The sequence below is a fragment of the Rhodnius prolixus genome, unplaced genomic scaffold (assembly GCF_049639745.1).
Source record: "Rhodnius prolixus isolate KJV_2025 unplaced genomic scaffold, Rpr scaffold_10, whole genome shotgun sequence".
NCBI classification, from domain to species: domain Eukaryota; kingdom Metazoa; phylum Arthropoda; class Insecta; order Hemiptera; family Reduviidae; genus Rhodnius; species Rhodnius prolixus.
The window spans coordinates 21,819,404-21,841,648 of record NW_027411615.1 but is presented as its reverse complement, the minus strand read 5'-3'; the positions used below and the strand labels follow the sequence as shown (position 1 = coordinate 21,841,648).

Genomic DNA, 22,245 nt, shown 5'->3' with positions numbered 1-22,245 from the left:
CTTTTTGTCTATTCTGCAAAGTCACATATCTGCTTTACAGATTGGATTTTTTTAAAATTTGGAATAAGCTATTCTATCATTATAACCTGATAAGGTGTTAAGTCGGAACCGTAACTACCACTGGAGAGATCTTTTTAAAGAATGATTATAGTTGCGGTCCCCGAACCATCCTCAATAACAATTTTTTTAGAAAGCGTTTTGAATAAAATAGGAAAGTATTTGTACGTAAATAGCAAAATTAAACTGTGATTTCAGTACTTCCTTTTAAGAGGAGCAAGAAAAATAAACTGCGATTGCAGTACTTCTCCCTAAAAGGCAATGATTTTGAATCGAACGACAATTCATTGATGTAAATCGGTTCACTCATTGATAATTTTAACGATTGCAGTACTTCCCTTAGTAGGTGTAAGAGCATGATGGCACTTCACAGCCACGTAGAGGAGCTTTAATCACTTTTTCGTGCTAAATTTTATCAAAATCGGACTAAGCGTTATAGAAATATTGGTAATAATAGTTTTAGAAAGGGCCTTATTTGGGTGGGGCAAACTTCCCTCCTTATGAGGCATAGCGTCGAGACTTTTAAAGTGCAAATCTGTACAAAATTTCGATTCGAATGACACTTCATTCATGAAAATCGGTTCACGTGTCGATAATTTGAAACGATTGCTATACTTCCCCTTAACAAGTGTAAGAGCAGATCGTCGCTTTATTGTTACGTAGGGGAGCCCAAACTCTAACATCCTACCAAATTCTATCAAAATCGGGCCAAGATTTACAGAGTAATTAGTAATAATAATTTTGGAGGAGGCCTTACATAAAGGGGGCTAACTCCTTTCCCATTCGATGTACAGCGTCGAGACCCCCAAAAGGCACATCTACATAAAATTCCGAATCGAATGACACCTCATTCATGAAAATCGGTTCACGCGTTTAGGCGCTACGTTGTTTACAAAAAAGGTAACAAGAAGAAGAAGAAGAACAAGAACAAGAACATTTTTTGAAAAAGCCGTATTTGCTCATTTTCGGCAACTTTTTTCTCGAAACCTATTAGATCTGGGTGGTTGCAAAAAAATTACAGTTATAAAGGAGGGTTTGGAGTAAGATTTAAAGAAAATTTGGGAATTTTATCTTTTATAGAAAAATAGAAAAAAATTGTCAAAGTTGGGTGTTTTTCAACGTTACGCTTTTTCGTGCAGTTTTTGATGGTCAACCCTTATACAACTGTCCTACCGGACAGTTTTAATATTTGATTAAAAAAAAAAAAACTATTTGCTGGCGGGCCACTGTTTGGTACCTCCCCTTGGTTAGATATTTATTAATTTACTTCAAAATTGGAATTCTAAAAGCTAACTATGTTAGAATTAACAAGACAAAAGTTTATTTGTATGGCTAATGTCAGGCAAACCTGAGTTATTCGCTTGCATTGTGGGCCTGTTAGATATAGGTCTCTGTAATTAAAGCCTCTTTCAAGTGAATGTTTCACCAGCTAATATTAGTCAGTAACCCATGTCAACTACAGCTACTGCTATTCAGTGAAACCTCTTAGAATAATTCCAAGTTTTTCTTAAAAAGAAGATATCTGCCTAAAATAGGAGTGACAGTAGGCCAATTTTCACTCTGGATGTAGAACTAGTTAAGAAGCTAAATAAGACTAAATAATTATTTGTCTTATCAATCTGAGTAGATAGAAAAAATTTACACTTTAGTTAGTTCGATTAAAGAGAAAGAATCTGGTTGAAAATTGATTTAGGTAAAACCATTAATTGTTAAACATTCAGTTAGAAAAAAATCTAAGAGAGAGCGCTGACAGTAACATTATTGAATACATGTAAAAAGGTCAGCTGGTTGTATCCCTTTTATTTTGAATAATTGTAGGCTACATCGTCTAATTTCCATAAAAATGACTTTATTAAATTTTTCATTGTTTCATTGAAAAAAAAAAGTTGCAATTTTTCAACTTTCAACTCGTTTATTTCTTACTTCTTATTTTGTCCGCATTTTAAATACAATAACATTTTTAAATGATTAAACCTAAACCTCTTGAAGTTCAACAATCTGTTGGGTTAGAAAAAGATTTACTGAGACAACTCCAAACCTAAAAACCCTATTAGTTGGCAGCAATTGTTAGTTATTTTTCTCAGTTGCAAAAACTTTTCTAAAGCTGGGTTTTTAGTTCTTTACTTTTTAAACATCTGGCTGGACTAAAATCTGAAACCTTTCTTGATCAAATTGATTTGTATTTTAGGCAAGCTTTGGAGTTGCCGATATTTAAAAACGATAGGCTGTAATAGGTGGCGACTTTTCAAATTATATCTTTTTTTATTGGAATACCTACTTAACAATGGAAGTGAGAATTCCAATTACTTGAAGTAAAATTCATCAATTTTTGTTTAACAAATGCTTTAGTTTGAGAAACGATCACAGTTTCTCTTAAGATTATAGAATTTAAATCGAGTAAATATTTGATCGCTAAAAGCCAAGCCGATGGGTGGCCAGAGGGAACACCTTACTTTGCAACAAGCCCCACTCTTGTCCGTACAGCTATCCCCACTATTTGGTCTAGCTGTTGTACCTGGCCCTGTGAGTACAGTCCCCAAAGGTGTTTCTCTGTAGTTTATACACTTTTTCAGTAGACATTTATTTATTATCGCGTAATTATTGTTATCGGTAAATTTTTTTGTATAAAATAGAGAAAAAATATAAAAATTAATTTAATTCCAATTTTTAGTTAGTTTGTTTTATTTTGGCGAATATAGTTTTTTTTTTCTAGTTTTATTGTGCCCTTATCCTTATAGAAAAGAATTCAATAAACAAATTAAATTTCTTATTAAAAGTGCTGAAAAAGAAGAAATAGTTATTCAAGTGCATATTGTTACAATAGGGACTGTACCCAAACACCTTAGGCAGTTGTGTGTTTGGTGGGACTGTGGTTACAAAAAAAAAAAACCGTTACAAAAGGAGAGACATACAGACGCACACAGCACAGGGCAAAACTTCAGTTTGTCTGTAGTGGAGGACTGGCTTTAATCAACTTGGAGTGGGGATCACTTTGAGAGATGCAGGGCAGTTAAGAACCCCAGTCTTTATTCCAGCGTTGAATTCTCCGCTCAATTTGGGGAGTAAAAATTTTGGTGAATCCCAAAATTCCTTCCTTTCCCCTCTCCCGGGTTTGTCTTGTATTTTTCCTCCCTGATCCTTAATCCTTTAAGTTGCTTCATCCTTGAGTGCTCCGAATAAATACTCGTCCGTTATATTTCTATTTGGCATTTTTAATCAATTGTCACCTTTTGATCTCTTAAGAAAAGGATGTTAGAATTTTAAGTGGCCCCCACTTTGTTGCGGACTGCCCCTCAATTCAAAAGTGTTAATATTTTAATTTTTTCTAAAGAGTGTTGTGAAGTTTTGGAATTACCACTCATTACATTTAAAATAAACCAATAATGGGAACTACTACATCAACACACGAACCACTGGATCATAAGACTGGACCATCACCCTTCAAAAGACATGCTAGCTGTCGTGGTACCAAGGTAAATACTGTGAAGTTTTTTCTAAATAATAAAAGTAAGAACAAATTTCTTTAAATTCCCCTTTTGCTAATTTACTGTGGACTATTTAGCCAGTTTAACTAAGTCCCATCTACACCGGCATCTGTCTTAATAAACTGTTAACGGTCTTTTCCATAGACCACGTTTTATTTTTAAGGGGGGGAAATTAAGTCTTGTATTAGCTAAAATTGTGGCTCGTTTATTTTAATTTCTGATAGTAATTGTTTTAAATTATACTTCACAAAGTAGGATTAATTGAACAAACTTAGTTCGTCTTTTAATTCTAATTTTTTTTTATTTCACCATACATTCTAGTTTTATATTTACTGAAGCTAAGGTAAAAAAAAAATATTAAGAAATATGTTGAATTCTTTATATGTGAATTTGAACCCTAACTTTTAGAAAATTGTTCTTCATATAATCTCATAATTTTGATAAAAGTTTATTTAATTGAATTTTATAGTTTTCATTTATTTTAAATTAAAATTTAACCTTCACTTTACAGATATTGTACTTTAAAAAGGTGAGGTATGTTTTAGCCAGCAGTTAAGAATCTAAAAAATTCACTTTCTCATCGCAAGGCCTAGTTAGTTCCCACACTCTTAAATACAAAACGCACCTTTCGTAACTGTTCACTCACCCTGCTTGTAACCGTCAACTTGATCGGGGTTGAAATGTTGAAATCAGTTTTTTTCTCTTTCCTCTTCTTCTTCATTGTTGCATTTATTTTCAAAAATTTTAATCTTATTTCATTCTTAACTTATTATTTGTAAAGTAAATATTGAATTTAAGTGTCAAATTTCAGAAATAGTGCTTTATTATATATGTTTTGAAGAACTCTTGAACATACTGATGAACTAATTTCACAATTACCTGCTAGCATTTTCTTTCTTCAAATCACTGATAAGTAATAAGGTTTCATAAAAACCTAAAAATGTTCTATTTACATTCTTGTAATTGTAACCTCCCCAAAATTTGGTTTTAAGAATGCATGTAATCATTGAGGATATTAGAAATACTGCAATAGAACTCGTGAGGGAATTTGTGAGGGATTTGAGACACTTTTTATCTTCTCTTTTCCTCTCCCCTCAAAATTGGGTCCCCATCTCTAATTTTTGACTTGACATCGAATTTTATCTTCAACTCAAACACTTCTAATGTTATTATTAATTTAATATTTATTATCTTATTATGTAAATGAGTATTTATTAGTATACAGCTTAACCTGCTATCACATTTGACACACTTGCATGGGTAATATTATCGCACTTTACGCATTCATTAATTGTAAACATAAGTTTAAAATAAGAATATTATTGTAGTACTTTCAATCGTGTTGAATTCCAATGTAGAATCATGATTTGACCATTTATTCTATAAATTTTGCAAAGTCCACTCTCCTGTTCGGCTTTTCATCAGTTTTTAAGATTGATTCATCAGGTTTAGGTACATAGGTTTGGCCAAGCGATTTAACCAAAATGGTTAACCTTATGTAGGCACTTACCCTTTCTGGGTATATTATGCATACAATTTTATTCTTTGAAAATAAATGAAGAAATAGAACTAATTGTAGTCTTTCATTTGAAAATACAATACAGATAGTAAGATTATAAGGAAATATACACTTTATAATTGAATAATAAAGATATTTTCCATGATAAATAGATCTTCGGAGGAGTCTACAACGCGGTCAATGCTATTAATAAATATAATAATAAACCTCCATAAAATAAAAATTACTTGCAACCTTAAACTAGACATAATTTTGTCTAATAGTGTAAGGCTGTTTTACAATAATTCATTGATGCAAGCCAATCCCTACCATTTTTTAAAAAAAATCTATCATCTTTTGACCTTCTAGACGTTGTTTACCCAAATGTTTCAACTGAGTTTCACACAATCTACCACAATTCGCTAAAGAATGTAATGTTTATTTGTAGAACTATCGTTCTTAATGAGAACATTTTTCGTTCTTTTCTTTTTGCACGAAATAATTATTTAGTGAGATCTTTAGGGTTCCTGGAAACATAGGTTTCTTTTTAAATGTGCTCTTGTAAACCAAGTTGAATTCCTAACTTCTTCATAAATAACTGCCCGTCCCTTAGGTTATTCCCAGATTTATCTTTATTCGAACAACACTTTCACTGCATTCTATGAACAAGCATACTGACATTTAAAAGAGCCACCATTGATGTTCAGATTGTAAAAGTTTTTCCCCATTCTTGTTAGTAAAAGAAGGTTTAAATTTGTTTAAAAAAAAAAATTAAAAATACTAAAAAGTGGGTCTAGTGATGCCCTGTGTGTAGAAATGTTCTCTATTTTGCTTTATATTATTGTTATTATTATCATTATTATTTTTTAAATCTCATTGACAATTTTTTTTTGGTATTCAGAATGTTTAGGTGACTATTCACTAAAACATAACACACGGACACTTTCGGACCCTCGAACAAATTAATATTAACACCTGTTTATATATTTTTCTATTCAATGTTTTTACTTTATGATTAAGCGGGAGGGAAAATATTTTCTTATTATTTTTTGAATTTATATTAAATGCATTATTTTTTTCAATTATTGATTACTTTATTGTGGCAACTCGCCACATGTTAAATGAAATACGAAAATTGTTTAGAATAAATTAGAGTAATAAATAATGTAATAAATATAAATATATAAAAATAGGTCTATAGTTAAATAGAAATCCCAGAGAGAGCTCTGCTTTCTCTTCTAATTTTTTTTCTAATAAATATTTCATTTTTATACCAGTAGTTCTAAATTCAGTTCTAATTTCCAGCGAAGGATTCATAAAAATTGGTGCTGCGTTTTGTGTTATTTGAGTTACTCAATAGACCACAACATTCTTATCAATGAACAAGGCTAGGTTTCGAATTTATATTCTAAAAAAACTCATTTAAAAATGAAATTTGGTTTATTAAATTTGTAAAAACTTTAGTATAATAAAAATACTAAAACCATAACATCATGACCACTAAAGTTTACACTTCAAAATTAGTAAAAACGAGTTGATCTAGTCGAAAAACTTATAAATAATTCAATTCCCATAAATATAATAATTTTAAAATGTCCAATGAATCAATAATGATAAATTCTGTTATCATAGACACATTTTTCACATTTATCTTGACATTGTCAAAAAAAATAGTCTGGTAGTTTACAATCGCAACCATATTAAAGTTGAAATGTGATTAGTTTATGTAGAACAATAATACTTTATTTGCAAATCACTTCTTCTTTTTTTCAAAAACGAATTATTTTCTCATTTTATGTGATGCAATAGATTATAATTTGAAAAACATACTGGCTTATTTTATCTGATTGGGTAATTTATGACTGTCCCAAAAGGTACTTTAGATAATTAAGCACGTCCATTGAAGTTAGTTCTAGTAGAATCTTGTTAGATTGTGAGATAAAATTAGCGATCTAATAATAATGATTGGAGTAAATCAAAAACATTTAAAATTGAATGTAATCACACCATTTTTTTTTCGCATCAAAAATGAGACTGTAATGGCGCTGGTCCTGCTATCATCTTTCCTAAGGAACACCTCCAACTAGTGATCTGAATTCCAAATGGTGTTCCTGTACTGGGAGGCATCTTCCCACATGATATCATACCATTTACGAGGGTCGTTTGAAAAGTCCGTGCAAAGTCAGAGAGATAGCACCACTGGCGCGTATCGAGGTTATGTTTAGTTAGTAGCATCTCTTGGAAGAACACACACCAAGTTTCAGCCAGATCGGTCTATTTTTTTGTGTTTGGCATTCGTTTGAATCGAGGAAGTCGTGTGATTTTCAAAAAATGGACGAAAAAGAATTTCGTGTGTTGATTAAACACTACTTTATGAAAGGCAAAACGCCTCAGGAGACTAAAGAGAAGCTTGATAAACATTATGGTGACTCTGCACCTTCGATTAGAACAGTTTATAAGTGGTTTCAAAATTTTCGGAGTGGCCTAATGGGCACAAGTGACGCTGAACGTTATGGACGCCCTGTTGAGGTTACTACTCCAGAAATCATTGATAAAATCCATGATATGGTGATGGATGACAGAAAAGTGAGGTGCGTGAGATTGCTAGTGATGTGGGCATCTCGAATGAACGGGTACATAATATTTTGCATCAACATTTGGACATGACAAAGCTATCCGCAAGATGGGTGCCGCGATTGCTCACGCTTGACCAAAAACGAAATCGTGTGAAGTGTTGCAAGGACGGTTTGCAGCTGTTCCAGAAGAATCCGCAGGACTTTAAGCGTCGTTTCGTCACTGTGGATGAAACATGGATACATCACTACACTCCTGAGACCAAAGAACAATCTAAACAATGGGTTACCAAGGGGGAATCTGCGCCAAAAAAGGCGAAGACCGTTCCTTCGGCCGGAAAGATTATGGCGACTGTCTTTTGGGATTCGCAAGGAATAATGCTCATCGACTATCTGGAAAAGGGTAAAACTATTACAGGTGCATATTATTCATCGTTATTATGCCGTTTGAAAACCGAGCTGCAAGAAAAACGCCCACGATTGGCCCACAAAAAAGTCCTTTTCCATCACGACAACGCACCAGCTCACACCTCAGCAGTTCTGGTCGCAAAATTAATGGAAATAGGGTTCCAACTCACTTCACATCCCCCCTATTCTCCAGACTTGGCTCCCTCAGACTACTATTTGTTCCCCAATATGAAGAAATGGCTGGCGGGAAAAAGATTTTATTGAAACGAGGAGGTGATTGCAGAAACGAATGGCTATTTTTCAGACTTGGACAAATCCTATTATTCGGAAGGGATCAACAAACTAGAGCAGCGTTGGACGAAGTGTATAAGCCTAAAAGGAGACTATGTTGAAAAATAAAAAAGGTTTACCCCAAAAAATTAAGTAGTTTTTATTTTTGCACGGTATTTTCAAACGACCCTCGTATTTGTTATGTACCATAAGATTCATTTATAATTCTTTTTTTTGGCATTGGCTTCCGCCATACAGCCAGCATCGTCTAGGTGCTTATCACTAGAATATCACTCACTCTCCATCCTTACTTATAAATACATTCGCTTCACACATTCATCCCTCTACTATATACAACTATTTACATAAACCTTACAACTAATGGATGGATCAGTACTCTATATTCCTGCCATCCTTATAGCTTAACCGAAATTAAAATCACATAATCCTTCTCTAATCATTTTCTTCCATTCATTCTAATCGGCTATAACTTTTAAATACATTCATACTTCTTTGCTAGCTCTGCTATAGATTTAAGCACATCGATGTTGGTGGAGAATATTATGTCTTTGTAGCAAAATGGTGCATCTGTATATGTCGTCAAACATTCGTTTCCTTCCTACTACATAATACTTTTCGTATAGTTCTGAATGTCTTGATAAAAATTAAAAATGGAAAAAAAAGCCCGCAGGAGTTCTAAATAATTTTAGGATGGAAAACCTTCTCCCCTTGCTTCCTGTATAAGAGCATGTTGAGACTTGTTATTTCTAAGTGACCCTCATAAGTTGTGTAAACGTGAGAAATAATATGACTCTTAGTTTCGTTACCTGTTTTGTGCCTCTTAAGCTCATTAAAAAGAGAATAGAAGTGAGCAAGCTAGGGGCGAGGAGAAGTAGTGGCTGGACAATGGATTGTTGGTAGCTAACAAAAGGCTTTCGGGGCGCCCAACTGTTTTTCTGTTAATTTCTGTCCCCCTCCGAGTGCCAGCATTGTTACGCCATTTCGGCTAGATATAACTTATCCTTCAGATTTACTTCATTCTATATGAATAAATTTCTTAAATTACGGAAAATTCACATTTACAGCCGGTTTAATTTAATCAGATTTAGTCTCACATTTAATTTTTAATATTACACATGGGGCATGCCGTAGGCTAGTAAAATGAACAGTAATAGCACTTTAGAGGAATGCCTAAACACCTCTCTGGCCCAGAAGTGCCTTTAATAAAATTCTCCTGGATAAGTGTTACAAATAATACTTATATCGTACATCTACAAACACATGAACAATTTTCGCACTGAATAAAATCGTAGCAGTCGATTTTGGAAACATTCTAAAAAGCAAAACAATTAATTCTATATAGTGGTACATCTGGTTGTTCAAAACCTTATTGTAGCTTCCTATTTTGGGTCCTAACCGAAATAATGGTTTTTGAGTTGCGATGGATCAACATAAAAATGAAAACACTTGGACTTTAAAAAGATACTTTCGGTGAAATCTCAAAATCTACAGGGTGAACCAGTAAGTAATGCCCATAGGCCTATTGCGTGTAGTACATCTAAAGCGGAGTTCAATGACGTATTGGATAACTTCATAATTTCTATTGTTCTTGAGTGACGTCACACTAATTTTTTTTCTAAAAACATTACTTTTTTGCAATAAAAATGTTATTACTCAAAAAGTTCTAGTCCGAATTTGATTCTGATAACACGGATAGAAAGACAGATAAATTTCCTGAAAATTGACACCATTTTGAAGCCATAAGTTATTCACCAAACAGCCTCAATCTTCCTCCGAATGCTGGAAAAATAGAAGTAATCGAAATTTTTAAGAAAACTCAATAGGCCCTTACGTGATAATTATCAGACCTAGGGACTGGCACTTTTTATAAAAGTTTCCTTGCCTAATAGGCTTTCTAACGGTATATCATTTTCCAGGATTCCTTTTATCTTCATATGAAAAATTATGTTTGTTTGGCAAGAAAACGTGTTCACGAGCACTCAAGAGTGTTGAACAAACGTAATTTTTGATAAAAAGTGCCAGCACCTAGGTCTGATAATGATCACGTAAGGGCCTAATGAGTTTTCTTAAAAATTTCGATTATTTTTATTTTACCAGCATCCGGAAGAAGATTGAGGCTGTTTGGAGAATAACTTATGCTTCAAAATGGTATCAATTTTTAGCAAATTTATCTGTCTTTCTAACCGTATCACCAGAATCGAATTCGGACTAAAACTTTCTGAGTAATAACATTTTTATTGGAAAAAAGTAATGATTTTAGAAAAAAAAAAATTAAAGTGACGTCACTCAAGAACAGTGGAAAATATGAAGTTGGCCAATACGTCATTGAACTCCACTTTAGATGTACTACACACAGTAGGCCTATGGACAATACTTACTGGTTGGTTTACCCTGTATAATCTACAAGATCACAATAGTTTCTTTTAATTAAAGAAAAAGCGAAAATAATAGCTAATTTCTACAAATAGAAATGAATATTAAAAGACAGAATTCATAAAGTATTATTTAGAAGTAAATCTTTGTGAAATATTAAATTCTTTCCTGATAAAATTCTTCGAATTTCCTACCCAGTACATTAATTTATAATAAACTAAGTTACAAGTAAGCAACAGTCCGTTGAAGGACAACCGCTGAATTTTTTTTATACTCCTTTCTGGAATTTATGTTTTATTTATGGACATCAACATCAACAATATTTACTCGATATGTTCAGCGGTGGTAAGGCCTAGTTAGATCTTAAAAAACATTAGAGCAGTTAGTGCAATTATACATTACTTTGTTTAGAACAGTTACTTGCAAAAATTTATTTCTTATTCAATCCTTTTATTTTGAAAATACTTTACCTCCTTCTTTAATCAATAAAAATCACAATAGCTACAATTAAAACTGATTTGTATAATTTATTTAAAGCAGCTACTCAAAGATGTCGCTAGTTATTAAGTTATATTCATATTTATTATTATTTAAATTCAATTTAATATTTAATTAACAACTCCAATAATGTTTTGTATGTTACATAATTAATTAAATATTTGTAAAAGGTTTATCGTTTAGCACAAGAGAACTTATCATGTTCAATTTCATTTGGGTAATATATTTTATTTGTTGTCCTTAAGGGATATTGCCCAAGGAGAAAATAAAAGTTTCTTAAATTCAACATCCACTCTAAAAGTGTGTAGTTTTTAAATCGGTTCATTTCATTAATTTTTTTGAAAAAACAAATCAATTTCTTACAAAATAATGTGTTAAAAAGCATAAGTTTACATTATTTTGATTAACCTAATTTGTTGTTGAACGTTATGACATTATTTGTTTCAATACACAAATCTGTTAATGTTTTGCAAGCAAATGATTTCTCAGAAGATTATTAGGGCTTTGATGTTTACAGGATTTACAGGTAACCATTTCCTGTTAAAATTATCAATTTAAATTATCTGCATTTTATACTTACTAGAATTATCGAGTTATCAGATAACTGGAAAAACATAAACAGAAAACTTATTAAACTAGGTGATTATAGAAATATTTATTTATTATCAATAGCTTATTTCTGGTCACCGAATTGTACCCACCAACTTGATACTTCGGTAGCCGAGGTGGGGCACTGACCTCATCCCCACTACTTCAGTGTCACACTATACTCCACCTTATTACATTTACCTTTCCTATAAACCAGTTTAAAGATTTGAAAACATTCCTAGCCGTCAATCACTCGTAACTTCTATGTTTCTATATTGCGAAATCCAAATTTTTTATATAGACTTATTAAACTAAATATTTTCTGTAAGTTCAATCGAGACGTACTAATGCAAAGTGCTAAAAATTATTTTGTGATCTCATTATACTTACCGCTTTGAATCCACGGTTTATTAGTTTCGTAAAAGTTCTCGTTTTATTATTATTATTGTGGTTTTTTAGCTGGGGGAAAAGACGATTATTTTTAAGTAGTACTGTCTTTTTGTAAGTTATTGTAGAAAAGATAAGCCGTACTAAACCTTCGTTAGAACTAACTAATCAAATTGTCAAGTTTATTCATCGGTTCTTCAGGAGCAGACGCGTCGTCTTCTTCTCACCATCGCCAGAGCCGATTTATGGACCAAAGCCTTCTAGGTCTTCTTCAAGAGTTCTTGAAGAGAAGTTGAGGACCAAAAGTTTAGTTAGTTTAAAGCATTTAAAGGAATAGTCGGTAGTGAAAATGTAAAGAAATTGCTGAGGAGGTTACTAAAGATAATACGCTGTAGTTGTCTTATTGCAGGAGTTTTTTTTTTTAAAAAATCATCAGTAAAAATGGGAATTCTGCTGGTTAAAATATAAACAAGCAATTCATATTAGGTTTCCTGAATGTTTAAGACAGACGGCATCTGCAAATGAACCCAACAGAGGACATGTTTAATATATTGGATATGGCCATAATATCGGTTACCTTTCTACGTTCCTTAACAGAGAGTCGTCTGCGGGTCAACCAAATCTAGTAGGAGCAAATCAACAATGTATACATAATTTTTTATTACAATAGAACACTAACGCCCACAATTGATTCAAAAATTTTGTACTATCTGAAAACATTAGGCCAAAAGTTAAAAAGAAGAAAAATATTCTCAAAGTCGGGGTGCCACGTTAGCCGAGCGGTTAGAGGCGAGACCTGCGAAGCTAATATGTATTGTGGTACTGGGTTCGATTCCCGGTCTGTAGACCTTGGATTTTATTTAATGGTTAATGAAAGAAATTTACAGTAAAGTATGTTTGCTAGTCCCCTCCGTCCACGACACCTAATTGGTAGTTGGACGTTAAGCCCCGCCTGAAAAAATAGGCGATTACTTTACTTTACTTATCCTCAAAGTAGAACTTTAATTGCTTAAACATATTCATTAAAACAACAGATTTCATCACATTAACCCAATTCTCTGTTTTAAATCGTGTAACTTAGTCAAATGTTGACATTTTGTAAGGAACATTAAGTCACTTAATGTTCTGGCTGAGTTACCCATACTATCAACGTCGCCGCAATCTCTGTAGTCTGGAATATCGTTACTATCCACTTATTGTGAGCCTAACATTGTGCCGTTTTCATCGATTGGGGGTACCCAAATTTCAATTCAAGCGTGATTTATAATACATTCTGTGTAGTAGTTAAAACTATCTAATGTTACTGCAGAGAAATTGCATTTGTATTAGATTTGATAATTGAATTTCAAGGAAAACCATATCGTTCCTTTCTCATGAGGATAATGTGCGACCATGACAACTTTTCTAAATCAAATTTTCCACCGGAAAGACACGATTGGAAATTCCCCGGACAATTAAGTAAAATTTCGTGTAATGAGCTTATGATATCTGATTAGTTACCAATTGAAAAATGACTCACTATGCGATGATTCACTTCCACACAGAATGGGGATACCGCCTACCATGTAGGCAAGTATTGTGCATTTAAATTTCTAAATAGTCTTTGCACATTTTTTTCCCCCCTAAAAGTAATATTTTTGTTTTTTATTTGTGCCGCTTTTTTACTTAGTTTGCGCAGTTTTATAATCTCTCGAACACTTAATTTTTTTTTTGAGTTTGTAAAATTATTTTTTGTAACCTTGGTTGAGGTTTTTATTCTTGTGGCGATCCCTTGTTTTGTATAAATCAGTTCTAGAAAGAATTAATATTAGCCTTTAATATGTATAGAATAAGGTTACAAGTACACAAATAATCAAATTATCTGAGCAAAATTGTGCACACATCTATAAAAAATAAATTAATATAATCGTTCAAAACTAAATAAATGTTTGCTGGATCTGATCTTGAACACTACATCGTCTATAGTTCACTTCTATAGCACTTCCGGAAGACCTAGGTCTTTACTTCTTTACTGTTCGCGATGGTCAGAGCCGTGCTGGACACTGTTCAGAGTCACTTTACTGTCTCCACTTCTCTTTCCAGAAAAACTTAAGCCGACCTCCGGCTTTTCTTCTTCACCAGTGGAAGGATTCTCTACAGCTATCAGTGCGCATACCTCTTGAACTGTCCATCCATCTTTATTCCTTTTGTTTTACTGAAAGGATCCATTTGGTAACTGCGGATTACCATCTACCATCAATTTTTCTTGCCGCAGAGCCTGCACATTACTATTTCAACTTATTCATGAACAGCATTGCATTGCAGAGAATCCTTTATCTTTTCATTGCTAATGCTGTCTGATCTACACTGGGCCAAAAAAGTCTGTGAACACTAACCTAAATTTTATTACTTTTATTATTATCTTATTAGAAACTTCTTTTATTTTCAAATGAAATATACTATTCGATAGAGAGAAACCAGAGTTTTTCATTTTATATTCAATCTTTTATTTTTGTTCAGCAGGAATATCACAATTAAATGTTTAACAAAACAACACCCCAAACGAATGCAAAAAAAGTCTGTGAACAGCTGTATAAATATGTAAAAACATTAAGATAACAAACAGAAAAACGATTGAATAAAGTTTCAAAGTTCTCTATTGTATTGTAGAAACCACTACAGTCAGTTTTGTGAATAAATAATCTAATTAGTACATATTTAACCACTAATATGGAAGTTCCCAGACCAATTCGAGAACTTATTGTGACGTTGCGAAATGAAAGAAAAAGTATTCGAGAAATAGGGAAGATAGTTCAAAAAAACCCTTCAACGGTGCATAATATAATTAAAAAGTACGGAAATGTGATTAGTAGGCCACGCAGTGGACGGCCACCAAAACTTAATTCCTTTCATAAACGGCAAATTCTGAAGTCTGTTCGAGAGGAACCCAGGACAAGCGCTCAAAAAATCAGTCAAGAATTATCAAGTGGTTATGTGTAAGCGTAACACCACAGACAATTAGAAATAAATTACATGAATACGATTATTGCGGTCGAGTCCCGAGGAAAAAACCTTTAATCAATAAAATAAATAGTAACCGCCGATTGGATTTCGCGAAAGAATATGTTTCTAAGCTTTCTAGTTTCTGGGAAACCGTAATCTTTTCAGATGAGTCGAAATTCAATGTATGTGGGTCTGATTGACGACAAAAAGTGTGGCGAAAAAGAAATGAAGCTATGAAAATGAAAAATATGAAGCCTACTTTTAAGCATGGGGGAGGCAACATTCTGGTGTGGGGTGCATGAGTGCTAAAGGAGTGGGCAAGTTAGATCTAATTAATGGTATGATGGACCAATATGTGTATGTGGATATATTAAGACGCAATTTAAAAGAAAATTCAAAAAAATTAGGGTTGGAGGGAACGTTTGTCTTCCAACAAGACAATGACCCGAAACTCGGGAATGGCTTTTAAATAATACACTCTGGCGCCTAAACACCCCTCCACAATTGCCAGACCTTAACCCAATAGAACATTTGTGGGATGAAATCAGCCGCGAAATAAATAAACGAGGAATAAGAAACCGTGAACAACTAAAAAACGCTATTTTAGAAGAGTGGGATAAAATTCCAACATTGACGACCACAAAATTATTAGGATCGATGAAAGCTCGCTTGTTGGAAGTGATTAGGAACATAGGAGGTCCTACAAGTTTTTAAAATTTATAATTCACGTACAATGTGTAAGAATGATTTATTTCTGCAAAGTGTTCACAGACTTTTTTTGCATTCGTTTGGGGTGTTGTTTTGTTAAACATTTAATTGTGATATTCCTGCTGAACAAAAATAAAAGATTGAATATAAAATGAAAAACTCTGGTTTCTCTCTATCGAATAGTATATTTCATTTGAAAATAAAAGAAGTTTCTAATAAGATAATAATAAAAGTAATAAAATTTAGGTTAGTGTTCACAGACTTTTTTGGCCCAGTGTATTAGTGTCCATTAGTTCTCCTTTGAACCACTCTATGCCATATCTTATGTTTGGCTTCCTGGTCTACTGTAGGTCATGAGAGCCTAATACGATATGTAATTTTCGCAAACTGTTTCTTTACTACCCTTGGTGAGGCCATTCTTCTACTCAGCTCCATCTATGAACGATTGTAGAATGAAGACCATTTGACCAAGTCGTATGAACTCCCATCTCCCTTATTCTATTTCTACGCTTGCTAGAAGAACTTGATTATTTTAGTTTTAGCTACGTTCGGATGTAAACCCACTTTAGCATCTATTTCAAGTAAATTTTCCAACATAATCTTCAACTCCTCCGCTGTAACCTAACCTTACAAGCTACATTCAATCATACAGAATAGTTTCTTTGAATTACTTACCAGCTAATCAATAATATTTTCATAATTTGTTTACAATTTTCTGTTATCATCATTAAAAATAACTGCTTACAACAAAGCTGCTTAAGAAATCACAGATTTGATTTGTAATTGTAATGTTTTTAATTAAAGCTTCCTAATTGATAATGACCAATCAACAAATCGCTCTGGGAGATTGATCTTAAAGAAACTGCGAATGAAAAAACAAATCCTTACGCCATGTTTGCCAATGCTTCCTTAAGTGTTTCTATGTTTTAGATCTTATCTGGCAAGGTTAAATGAAATATTCATTAATTGTGTACATTTTTTGCTTAATCAGTATGATAATAGATATTTTTATAAATGCAGTTTAGAATAAAAATCAGTCCGCGAATAATTAAACATTTCTTTTCCTTTGCAATTGTACTAATAACCTAATTTATTGAAGCATTTAGTTCATAAAAAATTCTTGCGTGTGACCACTTATAAACAATTGTTTATGCAACTCTAAAAATTGATTTGATAAATTATAAATATAAAACTTTAGTTAGATACAAGATAATATGTAAGTAACCAACAACTCGTTGGCAGGCCTTTGCACCAGCTGTTAATACCAGCTGTCCTTTTTTCCTTTCTCACTCTACTATCTCTTACCACGTGGCTCACAGGTATAATTCATGCCCTTCAGGAAGATGGTGTGTCCTTTGTTAAGATCTAGGTAAAAGTTTGTTCATATTGGTTCAAAATGTTAGAGCTACCGGTTTCTGAAGATTCCATTGCATCTTGTGTTAAAGATTTTTTTTTTATTGTTAACTTAGGAGATGGCTTTAAAAATTTTATTTATATAAATGCCTTAAAGTCTTAGGCTTAATTTAACTTGAGCTTAGACAAAATTTGAAAAGATTTGATGAGGAAACTATTCATTTAAGATTTACACAACTAATCACGTAGTTTCATAGAAAGTTGCAGTTCTTACTAAATGTTTTACAAGTCTTTAATGGCATTTTACTGACATTTTTAATGGCCGAGGTGAATGTCCTGCTCTCAAAAAAAAAAATAAATAAATAAATAAAAAAATAACCTGTTCAACTGAATTTGTCAAGGAAAACCTGGAGGAATTTCTTTCCAATGACCTTTCCACGTTATAGCGAAGTTACAATTTATGAAAAATTTTCCCGACAAGACACCTTAAAAGACAATGGCCTCGTGATCTCCTCTCCAGTGAAGAGAGTGGCTAACCATCTAATATTTGGGATTGTTACCACTGGGTAACTTCTCCACTCGTATACTTCTGTTATTCAATGTTACTCAGTTATCACTGTCACTTATAGCGCTAACGCGCTGATTGTAGCATAAATAAATGCAAAAAGAAAAAAAACTTTAAAGTACTGTAAAGTTTTGAAGATCAAAGAAGACAAGGGATGCTCTTCTTTGACTCAGTTAAAAAGCAAGCGATCATACAAAGTGAAAATTTTCTGCAACCGAAGACAGTCAAATTATTAAATGCAATACGAGATTGACGTGTTAGGAAATCTCATTCCGATTAAGATAAGGTTAAAAGGAATCAGAATTCTGATTATAGATTTCCTTCGAAAAGTTTTCTAAATTTAATCGGAAATAATTATGTTATTTCAAAAGAAATCTTAATGTTGTGTCAAATTTCAACAAACTCTCTACTGGCAATGACCTCTTTCAATCTCTTTCTCTGATAGTCCACTGGAGAAAATACTCAATAATTAAGTATAACAAGATAATTTTGGTTTTTTCTTAATATTCAAAATATTCATAAAGATAACTCGCAAACTGACATTTCTATATATTTATAAACTTTATATAGATTGAAAAGAAATATATGTAAGCAAGTGTGAGTTATTTTATTTATAGACTTTTAGCAAGAGACATTATGTAAGATGACTATAATAGAAGGTACGTCATCAGGCGTCCTACTTGCATTATACCCTCTACCAACCTATAGCTGGGTTTATGTAATAGAGAAATTGTTTTAATTAAATAATTATATGTTTTCGCTTGCCCTTTTAAAGCAATAAAAAACATTTCATGGATGGTGTAATGAAAATGTAACCGAAATAGTTGACTATTTTTAGTCAAAGATACTCCCATATATAAGTCTTACGTTAAAAAGTGACTCTTACAATAGTATAGCATATTAATTTCTTACAATTCGCTGCATTCGGTTATAAAATAATTTTATACTCTAATTTGTAAAGGTTTCAAAATTTTAATTGTTGATACACTTGCAAAGGAAGCCACCAATAGTGGGGAAATGGCTAATTATAAATTACCACACACCGATATCAAGGGTATAATTGCAAAAGCAGCACTACAAAAATGGCAGACAGATTACAATAATGGTGATAAAGGTAGATTCTATAAAACTATGGCAGATCAGTTACCTAGACAACCATGGTTTAAGGGAACTGTCACTAATAAATGGGTTGTTACGACAATAAGCAGGCTGAGAGCGAACCACGCGGTGTGCGGATCGTATCTACACAGGATCAACAAAAGGTCCTCTCCTCTTTGCGTAGATTGCAATGAGGAGGAAGATTTCAAACATGTAATAATGATATGTCCACGTTATGTGGTAGAAAGGAAACGAATGTTTGACGATATATACAGGTATTTAGATGCACCATTTCGCTACGAAGACATTATATTCTCCACCAACAGTTATGTGCTTAAGTCGATAGCAGAGCTAGCAATGAAATATGAATGTATTTAGAAGCTATAGCCGAATTAGAATGAATGGAACAAAATGCTTAGAGAAGGATTACGTGATTTTAACTTTGGTTAAGCGAGAAGGATGGCAGGAGCACAGAGTGCTGCTCCATCCATTAGCAGTAGTTTATGTAAATAGCAGTATATAGTAGAATGATGAATGTGTGAAGCGAATGTATTTGTAGGTAAGAATGGAGAGTGAGTGATATTCTAGTGATAAGCACCTAGACGATGCTGGCTGTATGGCGGAAGCCAATGCCAAAAAAAGAAAACAAAAAAAAAATTTAATTACTTAATTTTTAGATTCTTTTGTAGAGAGAGTGAAAATCTATAAATAAAGTGGGAAATTTATTCAGTGAGGTGCTGTTTTAATTGAAAAATTGACATTTAAATCGAAAAATTAGCGAAGAACATCCTTATTTATTAGAATATAAGGGTACCTTACCTTGCGTATTGCGGAAATGACATTTTGGAGGACATTATGGGGAGGGAAACGTCCCCACTTTGTCCTTAATTGAATTTTCTTGGAAAATGGTTTCTTACAAAACTTGTAAGATCTACAATACGTATGCAATTAATTCGTACACAATGCTAAATGAAAGTTGCAAGAACAATTTTTCAATACAATCTTGGAAAAAGTGGACGAATCATTTAGTAAAATTGAAGTTTTGGTCAAGAAAATTGGAGAAATTTTTTAATTCTGTTCATTTTTTAAGAGGAAAAATCATACTTTATCTCAAAGGGTATTCCTACATAGGTGCCTCTTCCAAAAAAAGTGCTTTAAGTAAGCAGTTTTCTACAAAAATTGTTTTAAAAAATGACCTAAATTTATACCTAAATGAAGGCTACGTCAATTTTTTTTAAAAAATGATTTAAGATGCATCGACATCTAAGGTTATTGGCGCCCAAAGCTTTATTCAGTGCACTGCTGGCCTCCGGACAGTGTTCACTCATTAATAACAACAATGACCATCACCGGACAGTGTGCTGTAAGAAGCTACCTAAGAATAGAGAAAATTTAAGGGACCAGCAGCTGGATTCGAACGCGGGATCTCCGCGTGGGAAACCAATACGCTAACTGCATAGCTAATCCCTTCCCTTTATTATTATTATTTTCTAGAGGAGATATAATTTTTTTATCAGCATTATTATTATTTTCTAGAGGAGATATAATTTTTTTATCAGCATTATTATCAATCAACGAATATTTTCATTTCACGCAAAATCTACTAAATTTAAGGCGTTAATGTAGTTATTTAAAAATCAGGGTAAACACCTTGTGGTAAAAGTAGAGTTATATATTGCACTTAACGCATATATTTGCATATTACTATTAGGGTTTCTAGAAAAATTTACATAGTTTTTGAAATCAATTAACACGAAATTTTCAAATGAAAACTTATGAATAATATGGTAGACTAACTTTAAAGGAAAATAAGATTTTTCTCGAGTGTGAAAGGATTTCAATGCACTGTGTCCTGTAATTTTCTATTAACCACTTTGGATGGAAGTACTTATACAATGTGATTGCAACTATCTAGGATTTGTTAAAAAGAATGGGTTTTTCTGATTAGAAATTGTGTGCCATTTGTAAAGATTTATTAAGAGATATTAAATTATAATAACCGTAAGTCAAAATAAAATAAAAATATATGCCCCATGTCACCGCAGCCAAAAGAGGCTTATTGTGCCTTCCCCTTTTTGGATCTAGTAGACGAAACCTCCCTTTCTAAAGAGGTTGAGGACTTTCTCTACCAGTTCCTTCTGTGCTACAATCTCCCCTGGCCTTAGAGTTCCAAAGATATCGTAGCGCAGCCGCTCGATTGGAAAGCAATCGAATAACAGGTGAGAGGCCGTCTCCTTTTCTTCCTCACACAATCTGCACAACAATTCCGAGCTGATAAGGCCCTATCTTGTGCAGGCGCTTTCTGTGCCTACCATGCTCCTGTGAATAGGCCTGTAACCAGAGCAACCTCATTTCTGCCTTAGCCTAAACACTGGTGTTCCGCGAATATGGTCCAAGTGTTCCGCGAAATTTCAGTTTTAAATGTAATATAGAAGAGGAAATGAGGGTAGCTCTATCTCAAATCAGACCTGATATTGTTCAAATATGTAAGAATCGCCAGCCATTAATTTCTCATTAAAAGATTTTGTTTTTTTTTGTTATTTGATTAATTTCATTTTCAGAATATATTTTTTAAAACTAGGTAATAATTTATCCTTTTTAATTTTAATTAATACATATATCTTTTTTGAAAATTATATTCGACTTTTTATTATTCGTTAATTTTAAGTTCTTGCTAAATACCGAATTTCAAATTATTTAATGTTAGTGTTCCGCGAGAAAAATATATACATGTAATTGTGTTCCGCGTCTTTGAAAAGTTTAAGAACCACTGGCCTAGAGTCTCTTTGGTTCTTTGTTTACACAGCAAGGGCATATGACACTCTTTCCGCGATTGACCCCAGGAAGCATCACCCAGTTCTTTTCATTCTCTCTCTAGATCCAATCTCTGAGAACCTCACGAACTGCACCCTTGGTGATCCTCAGGACTGGTTCCGGGCCGATGAAAGGAGTACTGGCTCCATTCCTGGATTTAAAGTAAATCATAGAAAGTTATTTTCCATAAAATCTCAACCAAATAATAATAATAATAATAATCCAGTTCTACTAGATCCAGTTAGAACCGTAATACCAGATAAAGAAAACAGGTTCCTCCCTTGCCTGCGGGCCGCGAGGGATTTGGATTAATTATATCTTTATTAATAAATTTTTATAATAATAATAATAATAGGGAAGGGATTAGCTATGAGGTTAGCATACTGGACTCCCACGCGGAGGTCCCGGGTTCGAATCCAGCAGCTGACCCTTAGATTTTCTCTTCCTAGGAGCTTCTTACAGCTCACTGTCCGGTGATGGACAGTGTTGTCTGTAACGAGAGAACACTGTCCGGAGGCCGGCAGTGCACTGGAAAAAGCTCCGGGCGCTAATGACCTCAGCTGTTGA

At 33.2% G+C, this 22,245-nt stretch overlaps 1 protein-coding gene across 4 annotated transcripts in view; it reads left to right on the top strand.

Annotated features, from left to right (window-relative positions):
• The window catches only part of numb (NUMB endocytic adaptor protein), a 251,312-nt gene that overhangs the window by 66,832 nt on the left and 162,235 nt on the right, over window positions 1–22,245 (top strand). Inside the window, exon 1 of one of the 4 annotated variants that reach the window (XM_074133484.1) lies at window positions 2,600–3,530. The exons of 2 other annotated variants lie outside the window; for them this stretch is intronic. In XM_074133484.1, the coding sequence (XP_073989585.1) occupies window positions 3,441–3,530 (90 nt within the window). In that variant the 5' untranslated portion in view covers window positions 2,600–3,440. Of the gene's footprint in view, window positions 1–2,599; window positions 3,531–22,245 lie in introns of those variants that run through there. One more of the 4 variants, XM_074133489.1, reaches the window with a different exon arrangement.